The sequence below is a fragment of the Sparus aurata genome, chromosome 7, assembly GCF_900880675.1.
Source record: "Sparus aurata chromosome 7, fSpaAur1.1, whole genome shotgun sequence".
NCBI lineage: Eukaryota > Metazoa > Chordata > Actinopteri > Spariformes > Sparidae > Sparus > Sparus aurata.
Genome location: NC_044193.1, coordinates 11,849,116 through 11,874,547, shown reverse-complemented (window position 1 = coordinate 11,874,547; position 25,432 = coordinate 11,849,116). Strand labels below are relative to the sequence as shown.

General features: G+C 41.4%; 1 protein-coding gene across 2 annotated transcripts in view; it reads left to right on the top strand.

The window, feature by feature from the left end:
* Window positions 1-25,432, top strand: part of LOC115585174 (cadherin-4-like) — a 244,167-nt gene that overhangs the window by 197,514 nt on the left and 21,221 nt on the right. For both annotated transcript variants that reach the window (XM_030423358.1, XM_030423359.1), the window contains 5 exons: window positions 5,797-5,952; window positions 11,748-11,892; window positions 14,644-14,816; window positions 18,977-19,114; window positions 23,452-23,637. In XM_030423358.1, coding sequence (XP_030279218.1) covers window positions 5,797-5,952; window positions 11,748-11,892; window positions 14,644-14,816; window positions 18,977-19,114; window positions 23,452-23,637 — 798 coding nt within the window. The remainder of the gene's footprint in view (window positions 1-5,796; window positions 5,953-11,747; window positions 11,893-14,643; window positions 14,817-18,976; window positions 19,115-23,451; window positions 23,638-25,432) is intronic.

Genomic DNA, 25,432 nt, shown 5'->3' with positions numbered 1-25,432 from the left:
ATTTATATTATTTCTTCTATAAAATAAACCTTGAAACCAAATTATTCACAAGGATCTACAGTATCAAGAAAGTTGCGTAATTTGTATGGTAATTGTTTCAATTTTACCCACAATGCCCCAAGAACAGTATGGCAATGTGTATGGTAATTGCAGTTCTCCATATGTGAGAACTGCAATTACCTTCTGATTATCTTCAGCACACCATACCTGCACTCCAATAACTTTCAAGTATAGGAGACATCAGTTATAATTTGTCAATGTTTGCCTGAGGTATAATGACTGTACCTGTACATGCACTGACATACATCAGATATGTATCACCTGTATTCATCAAGAAAAAGGATAATATAATAATCTTTATTTGATCCTTTATCACACAATGTACAACATAGTGAAACTATTTTTCAGGTAGCCTGTAGAGTAAAGGTCCATTTTGAAGGATTTAGGGGGCTTTAGGGGAAGAAATTGAATACAGTATTAGTAGAAATTGAATATATTCATAATTCTTTTGTCATCCTTTAATCATGTTTTCCACACAGTCCACCATGTTGCACCACCAACAACATTTCTACAATAGCCCAGAGTTGACAAACCACAGCACACGCTAAAGAGATGGCCTTACGTGTTTATTGCTATTTCGAAGGCCACCATAGGAAAGGCTGATGTGAGGGCTATTCAGCTGGTTGCAACCTGCACTGCTAGATGAGTTAATGAATCCCGCACACTGGACTTTTAAAGAAGAACTACTGTTGATCAGATCTATTGGACTGAGATGGACTGATTCTAACTCATCTTATTGTTTTTATGACTTCCACTGAGCGACTGAGATGGATTGCTTTTTAATATGATTGGTGGATGGATTGGTAGTGTTAAATGAAAGCAGTCACTCATTTTGTGAGATCATCAATCTGCTTGGCACACATTCACTTCCTCATCCATCATTTATATGATAATCTCTCCGTTCCATCTGCTTGTTTGGTTTAGGAGACACACGTTCATCCCTTAATGTCTTGTAGGAACATTGGCAGTGTTGGTTCGAAACTTACATCTTTTTTATTTTTTCTTGTGTCATTACTTTCACAGTGCCTCCATCACTCTGGTGAGGAGGACAGACCTGCAAACATAATGAGTATACTGGCATCGACAGTGCCTGTGAACACAGCAAATTCTATTTCTAAATGTGTATTCTGGAGCCCTAAGCCTCTCCATGTTCCTCCCCTTTGTTTACATATAGCGCCTTCTTTCCTAATCTGCCATGGTGATATTTGCGTGGGCTGAGGGAAAGCTTGAATGCTGAGGCAAACAAATGCAATGGTAATATGCTCAGGAACACTCTACCATACAAAGCAGTGAGGCCCACCATCGCCTGAGCCTGATCTTGAGCAACCTAAAAAATAGACAAGAACAGCCTGGTTAAAGATATCTAATTGAAGAGCTAAAGCCAAATGAGGTCGAGTTCATGCTTATTGTGTAGCTATGTGAGCTCATCCCCAGTTTGAACAAATGACTGAGAAAAATAGAAACCCTGCCTTTCAGCTCTGTGTTTGGTCTCCAACAAGTCCTGAAGGGCCCTGCAGTCAAATTTGTATTGATATGTTAACGTCTGGTTAGACTTGCAAAGTAAAGCATGCTGACAAACAGTTCACATAGTATGACATTTTGTGACTTTTGGAATGTTATTAACATTGTCAGACAGTCACAGTTTGGTTAGGTTTAAGGGAAAAAATATTTGGTTATGGTTAGGTTAAAAAATGTTGGGTAGGGAGAGGATCATACTTACGGTTAAAACAGCTTAACACAAGTTACAGAACTAAGTTACATAATTTGCTTGTGGTCACTTACTGACGTTATCACTAAATGAAATCACTCGACTCAAACACTGGCCATTTGAGGCAAAGTCCTGTGACTGACTTACCGTACAACCCCAGCTAGCCCCTGACTCAGACTTTCTCAGTACCTACAGTGTCAAACTTAGGCCACGAACTGCACGACTGCAGTTTTTGACGCACTGTGAGTGAGAACGGCCTGTTAAAGCTCCACTTTGTTCATCAGCTATTTGCTAACTGTGTCTGCCTGCTGTTGGTGCTGGGCAGATAGAATACAGTGTTTTTTTTGTTTTGTTTTTTTTACTGAAAACTGTTGCTATTGTATAAGACTAAACCAGCCAACAATCAAGTTGGCCCAAAAAACAAAACAATGACCTGAAACTTGCTATACAGTATAAAGCTTTGTGGTGCTGAGGGGAACTGTGATGTCAGGTTTTAATTCTCTGTTTTTTCGCTCTGAGCAACCCCTTTCACATCCAAGTGGAATCTGGATCATCACTTTCTTAGATTAAGCAATAGTGTATATGTACAACCTGCAGTGTAGTCACACATCTAAGTGTTAGTAGTTGGACACTTTAAAAGTGTTAGTTAACATGAATTTTTAAGTGAGAATTAATTCCTCTGCACCCCAGTAATTGTGGTAGAATCGCGGTTCTGTGTTATTCATTCCCCTCTCTTCATCTCCTCTTCTCTGTTTTCCCCGAAGACCCGGTAGCATGATAATTTCTCATTTGATTCAGTTTTGCCTGGCAGAAGGGAGCTAAGCTCACTGATAAGATCTCCTTAAGAACCAGACAAGTTGTCAGTAATGAAGGGAATTGCTTTGATCCGTCGACAAATAGGTCATTTAGACAGTGTCTGGTTTCTGATGCCAGATGATACAGTCATGCCTCTCTCTCTCTCTCTCTCTCTCTCTCTCTCTCTCTCTCTGCCTCTCTCTCTCTCTGCCTCTTTCTCTCTCTGCCTCTTTCTCTCTCTCTCTCTCTCTCTCTGTCTCTCTCTCTCTCTCTTTCTCTTTCTCTCACTGCCTCTCTCTCTCTCACTTTCACTATCAATCTCTCTTAGCTGAGCGCTGCCTGTCTGTTCCCTCTCCCCTATAGTCACATACTATCAAGAAAATAGAGGGAAAATCAGAGCGAATGACAAAAAAACAAAAAAGAAAAAAAACTGAGAACTGTTCTTGATTATTATTGGCACTCTTGAAAATGAATTCTTTTGTTATTTATTACCCAATGGAGAGGTTTTTATGTGTGTGTTACTGTGTGTTATTGTGTGAGCTTCAAGATTGTAGTGCAGCGTGAGAGTTTCCCTCTTTTCATTAAAGGGAATAAAAAGTACTTATGCAGTTATGAGAAGCTATTCGTGTTCATCTCATGCTGGGTTTTTTCTTTTTTAACACAATTCCACCCTCTCTGAAGGCAAAATGGTAGAATGACAGTGAGAGCCTATCACTATTGAAATGACTTCCCGTCTGTCACAATATTCTGTGATAAAAGCAAAAGACTGATAACATGCTACAGCAGTAAGCGGATTCATTTCCTTGACATCCATTATTGGATCCCTTAATGCATAACCATGTATAAATATTCATGTGATATGCATGTGTGTGTTATTACATTCATTATTAAATCATGAGGCATACAAGGCACAACTGTCCACGTTTGAATGCGCACATGTACAAACAAATATTTGGTAGAAATTGATAAGGATAGGAATTCTGGCGCCGTCCCTCAATAGTTTTCAAAGCATTTACATGAACATTGTGGGAGGGAGAGCTAATTGGCTGGAATGACAGTGGAAACGTGCCGCTGAATCTTTTTCCCCCCCAAGCAGGACGACTTGGAAATGGGTGGGAAATCAGGGAGGCGGGGAAAACCCAAATGGAATTACGGAGAGCTATCACTTCCTAACTGGTGAGGATTTATACGCCACTGCCAAGGCCAACGGATTGAAGTAATTTCATTTTTCATGCATGGCTTCTGTCCCCACAGAGACCTGAAGCGAAGAGAGAGGGAGTGATGAGAGAGTACAGCAGAAAGGAGAGATGAGAGGAAAGGGGTGGAGTTGAAATGAGAGAGAGAAGGGGTTTGAAAGGAGGAGGGAGGGCAGAGGAAAGGAGAGACAAGGAGAGGGGAGGAGAAAAGAGGGATGAATGAGTAGGGGAGACAGTTTGGCAGTGGGATGTGTAGTAATTGCTTGTATTTTCTAATGCGACAGGAGAGGCAGATGAGGCCGGTGTGCTGCAGTCTCTGTGCTTTGCCTGTAGAGGAGGGTAATGGCAGTACATTGAGAGTTCAGCAGAGATGCTATAGCTGGATGTTTGTTAGTTTGTCGGTGTTTAACGGGTAGAGTTCCTTTGAAGTAATAGCAGTCGTTGCCTGCAGCTCGTTAATTATCATAGCTGTCAGCAGTAATTTGCTGAGATATGTGCAGAGCATTCTGACGTTCTCCTCCCCCTATTCCCCAAAGAAAACACACAGACAGACATGCACAAATAGCAATAGTGGGATGTTGTGACAGCTCCTTTTGCGTTCAAACAGGAATGGCATCTATAACTGATCGTATTTGTTTGATAAGAAAGACACACTTCAACTTGATCTTTGTTAAGAGAGCTGATGATGATGTTGAAGCTGGTGAAGAGGAAAAGAAGGTTGTGTCAGTGTCAGTAATGGTGACAGGTTTTTATTCCACCAGCAGGAAAAGTTAGGATGACACCTGTCTAATACTGTATGTCCATACCATGTCCTTGTTAGTTGTTCCAGCTATTCTCAGCAGGGGAGAATTCCTCCTGTGTCAAAAGTGTGGCTAAATTGGTTCCTCAAGTGGTGAAAGATGGAGACAACTTCGGACAGCAGGACTCTTCTGGTGCACTCTGGCTCTCCACTGAAATGTTAATTGATTAGAGGGGGAAAAGGCTGACCATTCCCTGTGTGTGTATGTTTGTACAGGATGTGCCCGAATATTGGAGTAAGTGTATGATTGAGTCATTTTGATACACCGGCTGATGTTCACGGGTTGTCATGTAGTTAATGGGCAGAGATGGGATGCTTGGAGTTTTGGACTCCATTTGGGCTCTAAATTGAAAAAAACTCCTCCAAATGAGTCCCAATTACACAGCACTTCAGTCCAAATCACATGCCTAGCCGTGCACTTAATGCATCTATTAGCTGTCTATCCGGGAAGGATAGCAGAACCAAAATACAGGCTTATTTCTCGAAGAACTTTCTGCTTCCCATCTCCCACAGTATTTAAGTAATTCTCTTCTCATGTGCATCTCTGTTTCCTGATGTTTCTTCAGCAACAATTATGACCTCATATTTTTCACTTTCCTATCTAATTGTTTTTTTTCCTTCACATACTGTCTGTAATACCAGCCTGGCTTCTGGCAAATCTTGATAAATCACAACCTGACTGTCAAAGTTCACAGTAAATATATGTTGATTTCATTTCTCCCTCACTGAAATATTGAATTAAAATTTCTCTTTTGAAGCTGTCCAATTCTGCCAAATAGAATGCATAGCACTCCCTGCGGCAGCACTAATGGAATCCTTGAATATGTGGTAGCTAAAAATGCCAAACTGTGATATATAATATCTGTGTGTGTTTGTGTGTGTGTGTGTGTGTGTGTGTGTGTGTGTGTGTGTGTGTGTGTGTGTAAGACTGCATGCCCTGGGTACGTGAGTGTGCTTGTAAATAATATGCAATATCAGATTGTGTAAGGACAAAATTATTAAACTCTGGGGCTGTATATCACAAACTGGTCCCTGAATGATAAACATGCCACAGCACATGCTGCACCCATAGGTGTAGGTTGGCCATGGTAACTGTGTTTGAGTTTAGTATCCTCAGTTCAAGACAGTATAGAGAGAGAGGAACTCATGTGGCTTAGTGAAACACAGTATGACACTGAATAAACACGTGATCGATTGACTGATTGATTGAGTGTTCCTCTCTGTCTGTTGTGATGCAGATTCGTTCCGACCAGGACCAGGACATTTCCATCCGGTACAGCATCACTGGGGTGGGAGCAGATCAACCACCCAATGAGGTGTTTAATATCGACCCTGTGCTCGGAAAGATGTTCGTCACCAAACCTCTTGATCGAGAACATCGCTCTTCTTACCATGTGAGTCTCTCTCTCTCTCTCTCTCTCTCTCTCTCTCTCTCTCTCTCTCTGTCTTACACACACATAAGAACACACGGCCTTAATATTGAAACCTACAAACACTATTGCACAGCCAGTCAACTCTCGGACACATATGTCCCTGCGGCCTCATTCCGACAGAACGATTGGCGATCAGCTACAGAGTTGTGTAGCAGTATTGGAGTGTGAGTCCATGGCCTGTATGTGTTATGCAGTGCTGTGAATTTTAACACCCCAATCCAGAGGGTGCCAATAATGCATCTATAAGCAGTTTGCCAGCCACCTTGAAACAAGAAAGAAGGAGCTGCTATGTTGCCCTTCTACTAGCATGCCAGTCCTACGGGTGATTGTTTGTGCACACAGGCCTGTGCCACTAGAAATTAACATAGATAGATAGATAGATAGATATACTTTATTGATCCCAAGCTGGGAAATTACAGTGTAGCAGCAGCATTACACGGAGACAATAACAACACAATGAAATAAGAGGAACAACCTAGACATATTAAATAGCAATAGAAACAAAAAAGTAGTATATACAAAATAATGTACAAAATGTAAAAAATGTACAGAATGTAAGAAATGTACAAGAAGTATTTACAAATGTATAAATGCCCGTTCAGATGAAAAATGTACTTTCAGTGAATAACCAGGAAGCAAGGTCCATTTTTTGTATTTGTTTCCAACTGGTTCAAAAAGTCGAACTCAGAATCAGTGTGTCTGTACATCATAAAAATGATTTTTAAATACTGTATTTATATTGTTAAATAAAATAAGAAAATCTCAAGAAAGACACACAAAGAAGAAATCAATCATAAAATTTTGATTAACAACTGTATGCTGTTTTAGTATATGTGGATGGGTATGAACAGAGTGAAAACTAATCACATGAAAATCATTTTATTGTTTTATCACATGTTGGCCCAACATCTGATATCTCAAAGCATTTCATTACATCCACTCAATAAGTGTTACAAAAGAATATTGCGTTGCATTGTGACGTTAAGCAGGAACACACTTCTTTGAAGAGCTGTGTCCGTGTCTGTGTCTCCGTGTTCTTGTACTTTGATAACTGTGAGGGACACAATGATGATGGATAGAAATAATTTCCATTTTACACCTATTCAATAATATAGGTGCAACAGCACTATTTACAAAGCCTAAGTGGCTGAAGTGAAGCATAACCGAGGATATGATGATAAGTAATTGAGCTATCTGCAACTCACGTTATATTTTTCATACCTTCTCAACTGCTTGTAACAGTAGCACATACCAAAAAGACTTACCTTGTGTTTGTCTGAGACTGAGATAAAAAGATCAATGTCATTCTCATGTGACAATTATGCTCCCCTTTGCAAAGATGAGATTGCTTAGATGAGAAGATCATTTCTACACTGATGTCTGTATGCCAAGTATGATGCTACACCCACAGCCGCTATCCTAGCTTAACTTAGCAGCAGTTTACAGTTATTTTAGCAACAAATAAAGCTATCTGTCAAATGACAGACTCCTTGAATCACAGAGAGTTGAGCCAAAGCAGCCGGAGGATATCAGAAAATATGATTCAGTTTCTCCAACATAGTAAATGGTGTGTAACAAAGTGCTGTAAAGTATCTGCACTTTTCACAGGAGATCATACCAGCTTACCAAAGGCATTGGGGTAAGGGTTAGAATGACAGATGTGCTTTTTTCCTTGCAAGTCAGTGTACCATCAAAATGATTCTGAAGCTGTTATTTTAAGATAAAATAGTTACATAATGTTGCTTTAAGCCAGTCTCTCTGCTGCCATGAAAAGTGAGCCCTGTGGCAGAGGTGAGCATGTTTATCATTTCAAGATTCTGTCTCTGGTTTTCTCTGTCTCTGTACCTGCCACCCCTTTTATTCTGTGGGAATCTAGTCTGACTTATGGTCCTGGTTAGCTTTGCAAGCACAACCTTTTAGTGTGAGCTGAGCAGATTTATACCCCAGAGAAGCTCCAATCAATGAGGTAATTTGTTAAGAAAGGCGCAGGCTTGCTAAAGGCTGTTTAAGCCAAACTCCATGTTGTTTGTTGTAAAGGAAAAGTGTTCGATGGTGAGGAATACAAAGTGCAGGAAGGAATCAGATTAGACAAGGAAAATATGTGCATGTGAACAAATGAAGGAAGGTGTTGCAGTTCAATTAAAGGCCTCAAATACCAGATGTTGTTTGAGCAACAAGAAAGCAATTGTATAAAACATGAACATCCTCAAGCTGAGACCATTATAGACAGGGAAAATTTGATTTACAGAGCAACATCAATCTGAAAAGCAACAACACACTTGAAGTTAGAATTTGACTTTGTGCTCTGTCTTTTGTTTACTTCATATTTCATGCAAGGACAGAACAAAGTTACAGTCTAGTTCTTTTTATTTCAAAAGAATGAGGACTCTGAAATTCAAAACCAGCCATGCAAAAAGATGCTTTCTTATGAGGGAAAAAAAAACCTTGTAGCTCCTGGGTTTGCTGTTATCTTTATCAGGATGCTGCCTCTTTGCCAAATACCAAGTGCTGCCTGGTACGATCTGTTTTCTCCCCCCTGCCTTTCAAGATAATAACTTTAATGTGGACCCTGAATTACATTTTGCCTTCTTTAAACATGACTGTAATCTCTGACTTCTACCGTTATTGAATTAGGGTGTGGGTGCGTGGGGAAAGGAGGGACGAGGGTGGGTAGAGATAACGGGCCGGGCTTCTAGCCTGTTAGAGCACAGCGTGATGCGATGTGCGATGGCAGCACACGGATATTGGGTGCAGGACAGATCAGACAATGCAGTGAGAAAAGTAAAGTCAAATTAACCTCAGGGAGACCTGAAGAGACAATTTTGGTGGAGGTGCAGAGTGGGAGCAGGTGGTGGAGATGGGAGGATGGGAGGCAAGGATCTTCACATCTCAGAGGAGAAGAAGCGAAGGAGAATGCTACTTATTCTATTTCATGCCACAACGAGCCTGGAGGCTATTTCACTTATCTGGCCCTCATGCTCTTGCGCTGGCCAAGTAGCATTTTTCCCATCAGGCATGCTCAGATGGAAAGAGTAGCATTCCCTCAATTCTCCATACATGACAGAGTAAGAAAATATCTGCTCATGTAACAGTTTTTCTTCTTTTTTCTCTATCTGTTCCTAACATGTTTTCAATTTTCCCCAAAGACCCTTCCAATTTTGTCACTTTTCCTTTCACGTCTATACCTAACATCAAATAGGGTGGAGGGTCTTTTCCCTGAAAATGATTGCTGACATTTTAACAGAATAAATATTTACCTGCCTATATGTTAGGAGCAGGATGTAGATAGTATCTGGACCTTTTTCCCCCAGTTGTATGAAATAAACTAAACATCCCCAGTGCTTCCAGCTGACAGGAATATCACTGAATAAGTCATGCTCAGGGATATAAACATTCCCGGGTAAGGTGAAGTGAATCAGAACAGCTTTAGAGAGAGCCTAGGAATTCATCTTGAAATGCCACCTGAGTCTGTTAGTTTGACCTTCACATATGGAGTGAAAAACAAACTACAAACATTTGTTTAAACTCAACATATCCATGGTAATTCAGTTATTTTCCTTGCTCTTGTTTTCATTAATTCCTTTCTTTTTTTCTCTTCGCGGAGACCTCATTAAAGCAAAGAAGCAGTCAGGACACGTTTTACAGCATGTCCAAAGTTTGTGAGAAATCCTGGTTGGTGATTCCATTGATCTGAGCGCAGCTGAGTTGAATTTTAGATGGGCTGACTGGTGTTTGTGGAGTCAGATGGAAGTGAGGAGATTTCAGGACTCGCTTTCAAACAAAACCAAACAGAATGTTGGCCTGGGATCCGACGCAGTGATCCTGAAACAGGCACCTTCCCTTTACAACAAGAGCTAATAAAATGAGATGTTTCTTGTTTTGGTTTCTGCTTAGATAAAAACTTTGGGGGAAAAGAGATAAGAAGTCTGGAGAAAGTACATGATCGCAAAGGCAATTACTCTGCAAGAAAAATATCCTGAATTTCACTTCTGGCCCTTCTTAATATTGCCGTGTAGGTTTTTCAAACTTCTGTACTATATAATTCAATAATGCAGATTGTATCAGCCCCTTGTTTTCATGAGCAGGTTGAATGCCAAATTCAGAAAACAGCACAGAGGTGTTTTTCTGTTGGTTGTAGAGGTGCTATGAGAGCAGTCACCTTGAAGGGTAAAAAAACAAACAAACAACAGCTTTCATTTTGTTGGTGTTTTATTTATGTTGTTTCTTTCTTGCTTCTGTCCCTTCCTGAGCGGAGACAGTTGGGAATGCACTGAGAGGATGAGTGCTTCTTTAAAAGCAGTGATTCAAAAAAGTGATACTAAAACTTGCCAACAACTACTGAAATGTAGGCAATAACAGCAGGTACTGTGGACCAAAAGTGGAGGGTTGTTTTCAGAATTGTGAATGCACGATGAAGTCTTGGGAAGGAGTGAATGCTGTTAATTTACATGTACAATTTTTGACATTTATATTAACCCAGCAAATAACACATTTAATTTGAACTGGTCCTCATTCTCTTCAGACAGATTAATATGGAATGTGGCTTATTTTTTGTACAATAAATGCACTGACTCTACAGCACATAAGAGTATTTTTAACCACATACCATAATTCACAAATATAACATTTTGAGTAAAACAAATTAAAGACAGAAATCCACTGTCTCAGGAGCAGTGTCCGTTGATGCCGTAGCTTTTGATTGACGTCAAACAATAAAATTCCAAACCTTTCACCTCATAGTTTAAATATACATAAAATTATATTTTTTCCACAAAAAGCATGCAGAGGATACCAAAGCATTTATTCAACCCAGTCACCAGACTAAAAGTCAGTTAAGTCAGTTAAAACTGGATGTTTCTTCACGTTTTATTTAGGTTGAGTTTTCTATTTTGTTTTTCTTGCAATGCTGTGCTTATGCTCTTTTTTAGGTCCAGGCACAAAAAACACTCGGTTAAGGTTAGGAAAGCATCATGGTTTGGCTACCAGTACCTGTTTTGGGTGATACACTCATGCATGAAAAGGGTCCAGGTGTCCTGAAAAGATATCCAGTGGTTTGACTTGAGCTCCAGTCACCTGTTTGGCAGCCGTGATGGCTAATAATAAAGCCATCACCACCAAACCCTCCACCTCGTGCTGTGACAGGTGGCTAATAAGCACATCATGTGAACTTAACATGCCATGTTTACGACACATGTCAACCTTGAATGTAATGGTGGCTTGTGGAAACATTAACTGTCAACATAATATAAAGTAACTCAGCAGCATTTATTCCTCCCTGAGAAATCTCGGCAGAAGGTGTCAGGCCTCATCCAGGTTGAAAAGTCCAAAAGTGAGCTTACCACTGCTCTTAAAACATATTCATATCAAATCAATGTAACAACTGAAGATGACTCAGCTGTATGTATTCACATTTTTATCAGCTTAGTTCTTGTGTCATCTGGAGTTTAGCAGCTGAACAGTCAGATAACTTGTGGACAGAGAGATCTTAGGGAATAAATCCCCTCAGTCCTCAGTGAAAATATAAAATATATTAAAAAATGAAGCAAATGTAGACCTATCATGGAGTCAGGTGGATAGGCCCTTGTTTATTCCATTAGTTATTATTTATCTTTTAATGTTTATCTTCATAATTTTCTCCATATTACCAAATTCAAACTCTCATCTCTGACCATCATTAAAGATTTATCATTTCAAGAACTCCTGCTCCTATTATGGTTATAATCTAACTTCTGTTCTTGTGTTTTTCTACCCCCCAGTTGCGAGCCCATGCCGTGGACATGAACGGAAACCAGGTTGAGAACCCTATAGATCTGTACATCTTTGTCATCGACATGAACGACAACAGACCAGAGTTCAAAAACCAGGTGTACAACGGCTCTGTGGACGAAGGCTCTAAACCAGGTGATGAAACACGGGTGGAAGAGAGGATCAATGCAAGAAACAAGGAGTGAAGTGTGAAGCAGGAGCAATTACACGAGTGTGTATTAAAAACGATTAAGAAATGTGAGGAGAGGTGAGCTGTTTGGATGTAGGAAGAAGGAGGGAGAGCAGCAAGTATATCAGGAGAGATTGGTGTCGTTAAAAAGTATGACTACAACAGTGAATCTTTGACACAACAGAGGATTTTCCATTCCCCCTTGATTTAGCAGACAGACGGAAAATCTGTCTCCTACAGTGGCGTTTCATTTAGCCGGCTGCAGCAATGGCCATAAACCAAAGAGGGTGCTCAGGCTGGAGAGGAGATTGAGGATTAAATGTACCACGCTGCAGCACCACTGGGTCATTTTATGTCTAACCCCAGAGCGGAAGAATCACGGAGATGAGCTCTCTGTGTGCATGCCTGTGTGTGAGTGTGAGCCTGATGAGGCAGAGTTTATTGCACGAGAGGTGATTTCAAGAGGTGTCCAGGTGCTCATTTAATTTCCTTTTCTTTCTTCACTTACTTTCTTTCTTATTCTCTGCTTTTTTTATCTGGTGTCCCACCCCCCACCCCCCTTCAGCCCTGTCCCACACAGAAGACAAGTCTCTGTGGCATGCATGACATTCAGCTGAACAATAATCATAAAAAAAAGAGAGTTTGGGAATTTAGAGCTCCAGTGGTTTCAATGGAAGGCCAATTACAGACTTGAATTAGTTTGCAAATTAAAGAGTCATTATGGGGACCTAATCCTGTCAGGCACAGCTTAGGACGCCCGTACAAAGGGTCCACATTAAACCCCCTAAGAGTGCAGCTTAATGAAATTACCCTGGCGATGTGTGACACATTGTGATTCTTCATCTCCTCTTCTGTATCCCTCCATCTCTAGAAAAAAAGTGAAGGGTGGGGGACTGATAGTCACTCCACTTGGAATCAAACCAAATACGGAGTCTGTCCTCTATTTCTCTCTATTCCTCGCCCTCCCTCTCCACTCCCATTTTTTTTCTTTCTCGTCTCGCTGAGAGGCCTTTAGAGTGCTCCCTCTGGCCAAGTCATTGACAAATGTTGCTTTGAAATGTAATGAAGTTTGAAATGGGAGCTGCGGTTACAATTATCCTCGGACAGGGGCTGTCACTGGCATGATATCACTATCTCTGGCAATTAGAATCGGCTGCGAGAGAGGCAGCGCAAGAGGGAGAGCGATGGAGAGATTGGGTGACAGGCAGTGATCCCACAGAGCTATATGAGTGTGTGGAGGCAGCAAACAAGTGGTGCATTCATGGAAAGATAGTTGCTCATTCTCTGCATATGCAGTACTGTATGTCTGCACCTACTTGTGCTTGTAGTCAGAGATTTTTTTTTACAGAACAGGTTCCTAACAGTAAGATCAATTCAAGCAAGGGTCAACAAACATTTAGACAATTTTAATTTGTGCAACTACATATGAACCACTAATGTTATGCATTCACTATGTATGTTACAAAGCTAACATTCGGCCAATGTCAGCATATTCCATCAAACTTTTCACATTGATTAAGTATAGAAATTGTTGTATTACATTCATTCAGTTAGATAATTTGTTACGCTAAATTCTTGTGGCACACAGTGCAAACGATCTATCAGAAATCTGCCACAAACGATATGAATGTTCAACTTTTCATACTCAAGGTATCATCCAGACTGAAAAAAGAAGGGACATTTTACAAAAAAACCTGAGGTCATGGAGTTTCCCTTATGAATGAATGGACTTTAGGTGGACTTGCATATAGACACAGAGCTTTGTTGAAAGGAGGCTTTGCAATACCTGTCATCAAAATCTACTTGTAGAACGTGCAAAAGAGCTTACCATTATATTTGTAGCCTGCTCAGTGTATCCAGTAAATGCAGAATTTAATGTGACATTTGAGACCATTAAAAACTGATCACTTTTATACTTTATCTGCACGTTATACACTATAACTGTGCTTATATTTGTCAATTACAGAACAGGTTTCCAGTATTTCTCTGCTGAAATACATCTTCAAAGATCAATTAGCTTTATTGTTATTGTTATGAAGCTGTTATGGAACATCTAGGTAGTTTATTAGCTATGTTTATGTGTGCATTAACCAATATCAGGTGTGATTATTTCCAATACCATATCTGTTGTTAAACTCTCTCTGATGTTTCATTAAGCAGAGTAGTACATTGTGTGGAGAGCATTTTGTAGCTTCTGCCTCAATTGTTTAACTTTTAAACTATCCAACAAGGGGCACAAAAGCACAAAATTATCACAGCCACACATTTATTTTGGGAAAGCAATTATAGATTATAGAACAATTATAGGTTTAAAGAATATAAGTGAGGTTATGTATGTTTTTGATAAATGGGAATGGTTATTGCCTCAAGAGGTAACTACAGACACTGAATCTCCCGTGTCTGTCTGTGACATAAAACATAATGATAGCAACAGAAGAAATCAGTCATAATGTCAGGAAACAGATTTAGTTGAGTACCACAATGCCATCTAAAGTAAGTTAATGCTATCTAACAGCCACCAAAAGCCACTGGTCAGACCATATAAGGCTGCAGCAGCAAAACCTCGGAGTTTATTGAATTGAAAGGTGTTACTAAGGCTTAAATAAATCTGTTCACATATAATCTAATGGATGTTGTACTGGACTTACTGTTTAATTTTTGTCACAGCATGCTTGGTAGTTGGGCTCATGTGTTGACAAATATTTTTCCTTCATCAGGAACACCTGTGATGCACGTGTCAGCGTTCGATGCTGACGACAACACTACAGCTAACGGAATGGTGCGCTATCGAATCCTTTCCCAAATGCCGCACAGCCCCATACCCAACATGTTCACAATCAACAGTGAGACTGGAGACATTGTGACTGTGGCACCTGGTCTTGATCGAGAGGTTGGTCTTCTCTATCCCAAAGTATTCATAAAGTGCAGCCATAAAACCGTGTAAAATTAATCAAAACAGTCAGAATAAATAACGACTGTCTATTGATTTTTAAGTCTGTGAACACTGCAGTAGTGTCCACAAAGTCTAAATGAACTATAGCTGCCAGGTGATGCACCTTTATCTTTGTTTAGGGAGCACAGTTCCTAACAGCACTGTTAACTATGATGACATGCTGTGATGCTTGTTACAAATGTTTTCTACCCATTTGTCACCACACACACCAGCTCATAATTTTTTTCTTACAGTAAATTGCCTACTTCTGCGGTCACCTTGTTTATAGAGCTATAAAAGTTGTGACAAGATCCAAATGTGTTTATTCTCACGACATGGATGTGCCAGTGACAACTCTGCAAAGAAATCTCCGAGACAGATCATCCTCCCAAACTGTCACCAGTGACAGACCTATTAACAACACATCACGCTACAGTGGGCTGTTCACGTTGTGTTGTGTTGTGTTGTGTTGCGTGTGGGTGTGTGTCTGTGTCTGTGTGTATGTGTTTGTGTTTGTCTGTGTCTGTGTGTTTTTGTAGTAAAGATCGAGTGAAAATATCTGAGATAGAATGCCCTTGACACCTGTCAGACAAACACAAAAGCCCATATAATCACATCTACACTCGATAAAACACAGGCATTTGGGGGGGCTGAAGGGAGCAGTAGAACAAAAACAGAGCTGGGCAGACAGGGTATTACAATGAGTTGGGAGGAAGCGAGTGTGAATTTGGCAATGGAGTTCGGGTGCTGGAGACAGAGAGGCAGGATGAGACATGACGGTGCCAGAGGGAGAGAGAGAGAAGTATGAGGGGAAGGGGGAGTTAAAATGTCCCAGCTGAATCTCTGTTGCTTATTTTTACCCTGTTTTTTCTGCAAGGTGCTAATCCATCCAGTCACCCCTGGTGTCAGATTAAACCTCTACCCCCACTACACAAACAAGCACACACACACACACACAATTGTTTACACCACCTTATTTATGAAAACGACTGAAAAAAGCCGTACCTACTATGTATTTATCCAGGGTGGTATCATTGGCAGCTCTTTCTCAAGAGCAACAAGCTCATTATCACTGTGTTCAACACATTCACAGCTGGATGTGATGTCCAGTACAACCTCTGTGTGATCAGTTGGCCTCTGAGCAGATCCACTGCAGCTGATATGGGTTATGAAATTGCTCAAAGGCTCCTCAGTGATGGTGATAAGGAACCCAGATAGCACACATAATTGGGAAGACGCTGACGAGACTTTGGCATTTGGTTGAAGTCTAGCCAACGTTTTCCCAATTAGCAAAAGCTCCCCATACTACTCTTTCCAATATAAATCATGCCAATGTCTGGAAGACATATGTGTGCTGTTGGCGAAAGGACAGGCAATGCTTTTTCACATTCACCAACAAAATGTATGCGTAACGCGTTCACATGCCACATTAGCATACAATCTATATTGGAATCAGAATATGGAGAAGTGCATTTTAACATCAGTAGTTTTAAAACAATTAATGAATTAATCAGTTGATGAACAAAAATATGTTTAGCAGCTAGTTAGCTATGTGGAGCATTTAACAGCTAGAGAGAGTGATTTCCCTCAAAAGTTGGTAGAGCTGAAGGAGAGTGGATGTTGGACTTAGTTGGCCAGAGACATTACTCCAAATCAATTATAATGTTGCTCCATAACTGCAGAAATGCAAATAATTAACTGTTTGCTGAAAACTTCCAAACAACCAACTTAAAGGTCTCCTGTGGATGCATGTGAATGAGGACATACATGTATGTGCATGCAGGTGATGCCATTTATTCGCCCACCAATGGTTTCACACTATTCCGCTGATCAGCAGGTGGCGGTGGTACATGCTGCCAAGACATGCTGCAGTTCGCCAACAAAGGCAGGGAAGAAGAAGACTTCGAGCAATGGAAACAATGCTTGATATAAAATACTTTTAAAAATTGGCTTTGTATTATGAGGAAAGAATTGTACTGTAAGAGAGGGGTTTTTTTGTCAGTAGCATATATTTTGTCTAACACCACAAGGTTGTTTTGAAAGGCAACATTATGTCATTGTTTCTTAATTCTGCTGCCTCCAAGTGGCCAAAAAAAAAAGTTCAATTCAGTTGCAGGGTTTAACACAATAAACTGTCAAAGAAAAATGTTTTAAAATGTGATCTATAATTAAATGATGAAAGATTAAATTAACGCAGATTGTTTTTAAATCAAAATTGATCAGTTGACGCGTTATGATTGGATGACAGGTTTAAATGCAAATAAATTTGGCCAAAGAATTCACCAAGTTGTTATGTCACATAACTCTGTCTCGTAGTGCTATTAAGCAAGAGTTGCACCTCACATTATGTATAAATTCCAGATGCAAATGCAGAGCTCCATGTACACATGTAATTAACCAGATAACATAGCCACCTTGCAGGTTAATACCCAGTGTCAATGCATGTCTGACCGAAACCTGAAAGCTGGTCTAAACCAAAACCTAATTCTAACTTTCGCCTTGAAACCAAGACCTATCACTCACACACCCTGTAAAAGAAGTGAGGACCAGCTTAAATGTCCAGACACTCTGTAGCATACAAATCTATACTTCTGTTTTCTGTTATCTGAGATCAGATAAGAAGTCTCAAATCTTGCACAAAAAAAAAGTCCAAGCTTGTGTACTGTACATAAACTTTAGAGGAAGATGCTACACAGCCCACTGTGGTGCTTTCCAGGTCCATTTATAGTCAGCACTTTAGCCCTTTGGAGCTTTGAAAGTTTCTGCATCTTGCTCTTCTCTTCTTGGGCAGCGGTGTTGGAGGTGTTAGATTTAGAAAAAGAAAAAAAAAAAAAAACAGGCATCTATTTTTGGTAGTCGTCCTCCCTTGCGCCTCAGCTGCATCCCCTGCTGTCTCTTATCCTCTCCTCTGTTCTTTACTTTTGAAATGTCTTCTTCCTCTACTTTATAAACTCCCACACCGATTCTCTTCTAAAGGTTTCCACTGGTCTGCATTGGACTTTCAAGAGCTTGTTGACAGTAAAAGACCTCAGTCCTTTAGAGGAAGCTGGGTATGCATGCCGTGTTGTAGCAATGTTGAGAGGTTCAGAAGAGTTCTACATAATTACTCCCTTGTCTAATTACTGAGAGTGTTGTGTACACGCCGTGCACTGGCTGATGGGACAGTGGGCAAGCGCTGCCTCCAAACAAGATATGGAGAAAGAGAGGTGTGTGTGTGTGTGTGTGTGTGTGTGTGTGTGTGTGTGTGTGTGTGTGTGTGTGTGTGTGTGTGTGTACGTTTCTGTGTGCTTGTGTGTACGTACGGGTGTTAATGAGCGTGTGTGTACAAGGTTGGAGTTCAGCGTCTCGTCTAGCATCACGATGAGGGGAACTGAGAGGAGCTGTCTAATCCTCCCGATGTGGCGTCCTGGCCTAATTGGGATATTTACTCAGTAATTAGCAGGTGAGAGAGACAGTGGGAATGTAATTGGGAATCTCAGTGACTAGACTCACTATCCAGACAGTCGGCTCCGGGGCTCCATCCTTCCTGCAGCCCATTAACTGCACCCTGGGACTGAAGAAGAGACATAGGATGCCAGCGAAGAGAGGCAAGGAAAGAGGGTGGGAACGGAACCGCACGAATAGAAGCACACAAATGCACCCAAGTACAAAAATACCAATAACAGCATCATATTTCAGCTCTCAGTGAAGTGATACTGTGTCATTTCAGAAGAAATGGCATTTATCATTCTCTCATATTATTGCTCCATAGATAGTCGATTAATCTCTGTCAGTTGGATCATTGTCTTCACATCTGTCCGTCAGTGGCACTGAATAAGGAATTGCTTTGATGACATACCCATGGGGAGGCTTCCCGGTACAGCCTTCAGATGGTGTCAAGTCTGAATACGTTCCGCTGAGAAGGTTTTCGTCTCATTCGAATGGAGACTTCGCCCTTGTGAATCTGTTTCAAATAACATTGTGGACAGCTACTATAGAACAGAAAACATACTCAGATTTTTGTTCCTCGGGGAGTCACAGTCTGTGAATGTTGCTGTAGAGTCGAAGAAGAGAGAGAGCTCTTTGCAGATGAATAACCGCACAGTGTGTTATTTCTTTTCTTTTTCTTCCTTTTACAGAAAGTGTCCCAGTATACCATCATCGTGCAGGCCACGGACATGGAGGGCAACCTGAACTTTGGCCTTTCCAACACAGCCACTGCCATCATCACTGTCACGGACATCAACGACAACCCTCCCATGCTGACCTCTAGAACTGTGAGTTGGCTACAAATAAGGGAATGGGGAAAGGGTAATTTGGAGGAGGAGAGGGTTTGGGATTCAGTGAAGAGGGTGGAAATCACTGTGAGTGTGCTGGAGTAAAAGACAGAAAAGGCTAAAGAGAGGATGGACAAAACGGAGAAAAGAAATTACTGTTGCAGACCGGACAGTGAGTGAGGGTTATGAAGTGCAAAGGGTACTTGTAGAGGATGCAAACACTCACACACAGACAGACACACACACACACGCAAAAACTAATTCATATTATCGACTTTCATCAGCAAGAGAAGTAGAGCCAGCCAACTATTGTCATGATGACCATATTTAGAAAGATAATTACATCACAGAAGGTCATTATTGAGAACAAGGAAAAATTTAAAAATCCAAAGTAATGTACTGTATGTAATGTATCAGTGCGGCGCATTGCAGCAACATTGTCGCTAAATGAGCACGTGAAGCGGGAGATGCAGTGGTGTTAAAAAGTTTACTTCCGTTTTCTCCACTCTTTGCTGAACTTCACCTTAACCCGGGTCGTTTCTCTCAGTGCTGCTATGTTTAGATGTGCGAGTGGAACAGCTGAGGTGGCAGCACTATTTCTCACTGACAGCTGGAAAGTGGAAACAAATTCAGAGCTATTATTTGCATGGTTTTTAAATAAAATTCTCAGGAGTCAAATTTTTATTTGAAGTGGCAGAGAGACATGCATGTGTTTGGAGAAGTAAAGATGGTCAAAAGTGGAGTCAAGCGTGTCTGCATTCAAATTTCGTGTTATGATGAAAGATCTCTCGAGGTGTCAGTTTGGCCTCAGGTGTCAGAATTATTCAGTATGTGTGCTTTCCTATCAGTAGTGATGAGAGCAACGGGCCTGTTGGGTAGATAAGGTGCTTAGCTCTGCAAGTGCACAGAGAGAGGCCGAGGCGGTATCAGCAGTACAGTAGGCTCGGCTCTTTGAGGTGGTAGCAGAGGAGTTAGCATTAGCATTTGCCCTGGGGGCTATTAAGACCCTATGATGATGAGTTAGCGCTGGCGGTAAGCATGTGTCAGCCGTAGAGCTCATCAGAGAGCTGCTACATCACACGCAGTAGGAAATGTACAAAGAGAGGGCAGGGGAAAAAAGAAAAAATTACACACAAAGGAGGTGGTGAGCATGAAGAGAACAAAGAGGGAACAGGACTTGATGAGTGGATCACCATGTAGACTCCAGGACGAAAAATGAAGTGAGAGAAAAGTGATGAGAGAATGATTGGGAGAAGAGAAAGAATGAAAGATTATTTTGAAAGACTATTTTCTACAGCAGCAGTGATAAAGAATAGACATGCACTGCTGTAAATCACAGGCCTCTCCTGACTCGGCATCCCCCCCTGATTTAAGATTCTCTGCTGATGGCGGTGTATTGATGATAGTGGCCGGTAATAGATTCATATTCTCTCACTGTATTGCACCGTGTTTAAGTGCATTTCCATCATCGCCACAGAGAGAAGTTAATACCATCATGGATATTGATGATAAACTTTAGTGGAGGTTTTGGATCCACGATGAGCTGAGCACTTTTACCAACTCCCGTCATAAATCACCCATTTTAGTGGTAGGATAACATAAAAGCCATTTGTTGAGAATGCAGGCCATTATGCAAATATTTAGTGTTTGCAATAAACCCCATAGATCTTTCAACGTGTCCCAGAAATATAAAGTTTGGGGAATTTGTCTTTAATGTTGATGATTAATATTTCATCATGCTTATCAGAGGCTGGCCTATTTTTCAACGGGTGGTGCCTCTGTACAAATGTGAAGGCTCTGGGTGCTTATTCGGGCCTGCATACATGCTTTGCATTATTTCTGTGATACAGATAGATTAGATTAAGTGTTTATGTGTTTATGCTTACAGTACTGCAACTGCTGCTGTATCTGACATAGTAGGGGGTGTTTCATAGTTGCACATACAGACCTACAATCGTGCAATCAAGGGTAACTCTGCACAGGATTCACTGCAGTTCTTACTTTGGCCTCCTTCCTTGACTATCCACACAAAGTTCCTATGATGAAGTTCCCTGTCACTTCTCTCCTCCCAGTGCCTCCTTCAGTCTTCCCCTCGCTGCCAAGATAGTGACAGAAGGATGAGGGTGTGGGCAAGAGGTGTTTTGTCAAGTGCTGTGAGAAAGCCAACTGGACTCTGTGCCAATCACAATCAAACAGCTCCCCCTCCTTCTCTTCAGTCCAGCACGTGGGGGCAGTGTTCAGTATCACAGGAAGAAAAACTACCTGATCAGAGAGAATCTGACCCTCTGCTCAAAGACAACACATTCAACAATTCATTGTTGAAATGAACCCCGCTGCAGTATGCTACCAAAACCAATAAGAGTAAGAATCGACACAATATTCAGCTATTAAGTCATTAAGGGAGAGAAAGAAAAAGAGCAAGGGCAAGGTTTTTCCAAAAGAGATTGAAATGCTCCGTGTTTAAAATCACACATGTTGAATCACAATCCATTCTTGACAGTAATTTTCCACATATCAAAGCTGACTGTCCTAAAATAATAGCTGGAATCTGAAAAAACACTGAATTGAATTGAATATATGAACATATATATATATATATATATATATATATATATATAGAATATATTCGTTATAACAAACTTGTGTTTCTAAGGAAAAAAAACACCCTTTAAATTCGCATTAGAAAAATTGAATAAAATCTGAATGCTTGTCAGCTTTTCAATGCTCTTGCCTCCTGTTTTGTTTGCTGAATAGAAATCTATACTTCAGTTTTTATAAATCAGAGCTGCTCAAGTACAGTTCAAGCCTGAATGCTTCACCAGCATTTTAAAATAACAGATGACATTTAATTTCAGTGAAGGTCTTTGAGGCTCATAGTTGACTTTTTGTGTACTTAAAGTTGTTGTTTACACAGTGATCCGTCAGGAAATTAATTAGCTAAGTGATTGTACTGACGATGGAGAGTTTTATGTTAAGGGAATTCAAAAATTGTCAGACCAGGTAAGATTGCCAATGGGAAAAATAAATAAGACTGTGATTACCTGAGCTCTGAATGCCTTTAAGAGTGTGGTATTGATAATAAGAGCAGTGGTGGACCCTTCAAAGTCTTCCATCAGATCTGGTTAACTCTTGCCCCTCGGTTGTTACTGTGTACTGCAAAATAAGATGCTCAAGGGCCCTTAGGAGCTCAAGAGACATCTCTGAAGTTTTCTTTTATTGAAGTGGCATTGGGGAGTCCCTGAACCATACCACAGCAATAAACCACTCACACACACGCTTGCGCACGCACTTACGCACGCACACTCACAAACATACGACAGCCTGCCTACTTATCCAATGCAGGCAGTGCATCAGGACCACCCGGACTTGTCTGTTGTCTTAAGAATGTCATTGAGTCTCTGAACAGCTCTCTTGACACAGCCCCCTAATCTGCCCGCTGCTGTCGGCTGTTTGCTGGGTGATGCGAGGGTTGCCAGGCAGGGTATTATGGTCTGTTGGAGTGTTTGGTCTGGGGCTTTGCTCTTTGATATCCTACACTCACATAAGCGGCTCAGTGGATCTTCCACGCCTGTTACCCACGGTGACTGTACGGTGCTACATGCCTGTTGCCCCCAGATGAGTTGAGGACACGCCAACATGCTCACCTTGTGACCCCACCCAATTGGTTAAGAGTTGATGGATTGTTTGTGGAGGTGGGGTTGCAGTCTATTTTTTTAATTATTTTCAGGGTAATCGTGCAGTCGTTGCTGTAGTTGGTTCGTCTTTGTGGGCTTTATCCCCTGAGCCTGTACAGCTTTGATCAATCCCCACCATAACAGACACATGACAGACAGCAGCTCACTCCTCATCAGGCTTATCAGGACAAAGCACATGTGTTTGTACAGCACGGGGACAAGTAAACGCCACTCATATGAGCTCAAACAGCTGTTTTAACCCACCCCACTGTTGGCTCGTTTCTGCTCATCCGTTCTGTCCTCCTTTGTCACTCTGGCTTTCAGAGGAATGAAATATTACTGCTCATTGAGGATGGGCACTTGAAATGCAGAAAAAGAAAAAACATTGAAACTGGAACAACGCCCCTGTGTGCATGTGCATGTGCTCGCGCGTGTTTACTGCTTGTTTACTACTACTGTGGTAAAAGCAAGATCATTAAACTTACTCTACCTGAAAACCTGAAAGGAGGACTGGCTCTATGAAGGAAAATGGAAGAGAGAGATAGGAACTCAGCAGCTTTTTGTAGAAATTGCCACACTCTAATGGCTCATTGAATCACAGTCAAAATAAAGATGTTTTGAAGCAACAGATCACGAGGCAAACTTTTATTCTTCTTTCTGCAGTTTTCCGGTGAGGTCCCAGAGAACAGGGTCGATGTTGTGGTGGCTAATCTGACGGTGATAGATGCTGATCAACAGCACTCTCCTAACTGGAACGCCGTCTACAGGATTATCAGCGGGGACCCTTCAGGGCACTTCACCATCCGCACTGACCCTGTCAGCAACGATGGCATGGTGACCGTGGTGAAGGTAAGATGCCAGAACATGCTCAGCTTCTGGCCCTAAAGAGGTCAGAGTGCAAGAAACATCTCTCTTTCTACGCCGCCTGTCAAATCCCCTCTGGATTTACACACAAGCCATGATAATAATAGACTAGAGAGGTAAATGGGGACAGGCTGGGGTCTTTGCCTTTCACATGCCCCTTAATGTCCAAATGAGAGATTGTAGGCCACTGCGCCCTTCAGAAACAGCTCATACACTCACGCATAGATTTAAACACAATGGCTGGCGAGACCACTGTAGCAAATTAGGTATTGATTTCTCAATTACAAAGGCAATGTTTTTTATACACTCATAATGTCTAGCTGCTGTGGGTAAATGACATCAACAACAAAGCCATGTCTTGTAACAACCTGCTGTTCAAGTGTTCAAACGGAGGTTTAGCCAGAGGGTGACAACCCATTTGGCAAAACTACATGACATGGACAACAAAAAATCTCTATGATATTTGACTTAATGTGTGTGCATCCGTGTGTTCGTGTTTTGTGTGTGTGTGTGTGTGTGTGTGTGTGTGTGTGTGTGTGTGTGTGTAGACGGGTTTCTTGCTGAGTGACCTTTAGCATCTGTATTCCTGTGTTCATCCATGAGTGACTCATTGTTAATGTGCATATCATGTTGCATGTTTTTGTAGAAATAGCTTGTTTATTTGCGTGACCCAGAGGACCCAGGGGTTCTCTCCTCCTGTAGCTGACTCCTGTGAGTCGTATCTCACATCCCACAATAATGTTTAAAAAATAGCGAAAACATCTCCCTGTAATTCCCACAGCAGCCTGAGCAATGAGCATTGGCATTTTGCTTCTCTTCATTATCTCTAGATGACTGCCTTTTATAATCCATTCCTCTCACTCCCTGATGTAAAATTCAGCAGGCAGCCGGGTAGCCGTAAGCCTCCATAGAGACCCATGGGAGGTTATCAGGAAATCATAAAATAAGAGACAGGACACCCCCTGGGAAGAAACAAGAAATAGACTGTCTCAACGAGTAAACAGAGCGACTTCAGCTCGCTTCGGTGAAGTCAAGAAGCCATAAGAAGGATACCTAGGTGTTCCTATTTTACCACATCGAATCACACTGACAACCAGGTATGGGGCAATCCCCCATGAGGGACCTGGGCTTCTTTGTAAACAAGGGCTGAGGTCTTAACCAGAACATGTCACACATTTACACCGCACTCCAGGGAGTTCATGAGACACATTCTCATTTTCCCGCACGGTAATGGAGCCAGTAGACAAACAAGCACGCATAAGAACACACAAACAGTGCTGCTTGGTTCGAATGAGTCATTAAGATATGTAAATCACGGCTTATGATAAATACGGAAGATGACAGGGGGAAATGGAGAGGAGGAGAGAAGTGAGGCGAGGACAGATTTTGGAGGATTTGAGAGAGACCGCAGAGAGCATAGATCACAGAGATCGGGGAGAGGGGGCAGAGGTGAGAAGAGGATGGGGTGGGAAGTCGAAGTGCGGCGGAACAAATTAAGTAAAAGGGAAAGAGTGGAACGAGGGAAGCGATACAGGGGAGATGTAAGATGTGATGGCTCATGGGCAAACGATGGAAGCCGTGTTATTGACCTCTCACCCCTCTGGCTTCCCTCAGGGTGTGTGTGTGTCTGAGCACTTGTGTGTGTGTTTTACTTCGCCTACAGCTATACTCTAGACCTCCCCATCCTCTGAATACCATTGGCTGCAGATCAAAGAGCCTTGAGCATGGCTTGCCTGTTAATAGGTTCCCAGTGCACCCTGGGGTCACACACAAATACACA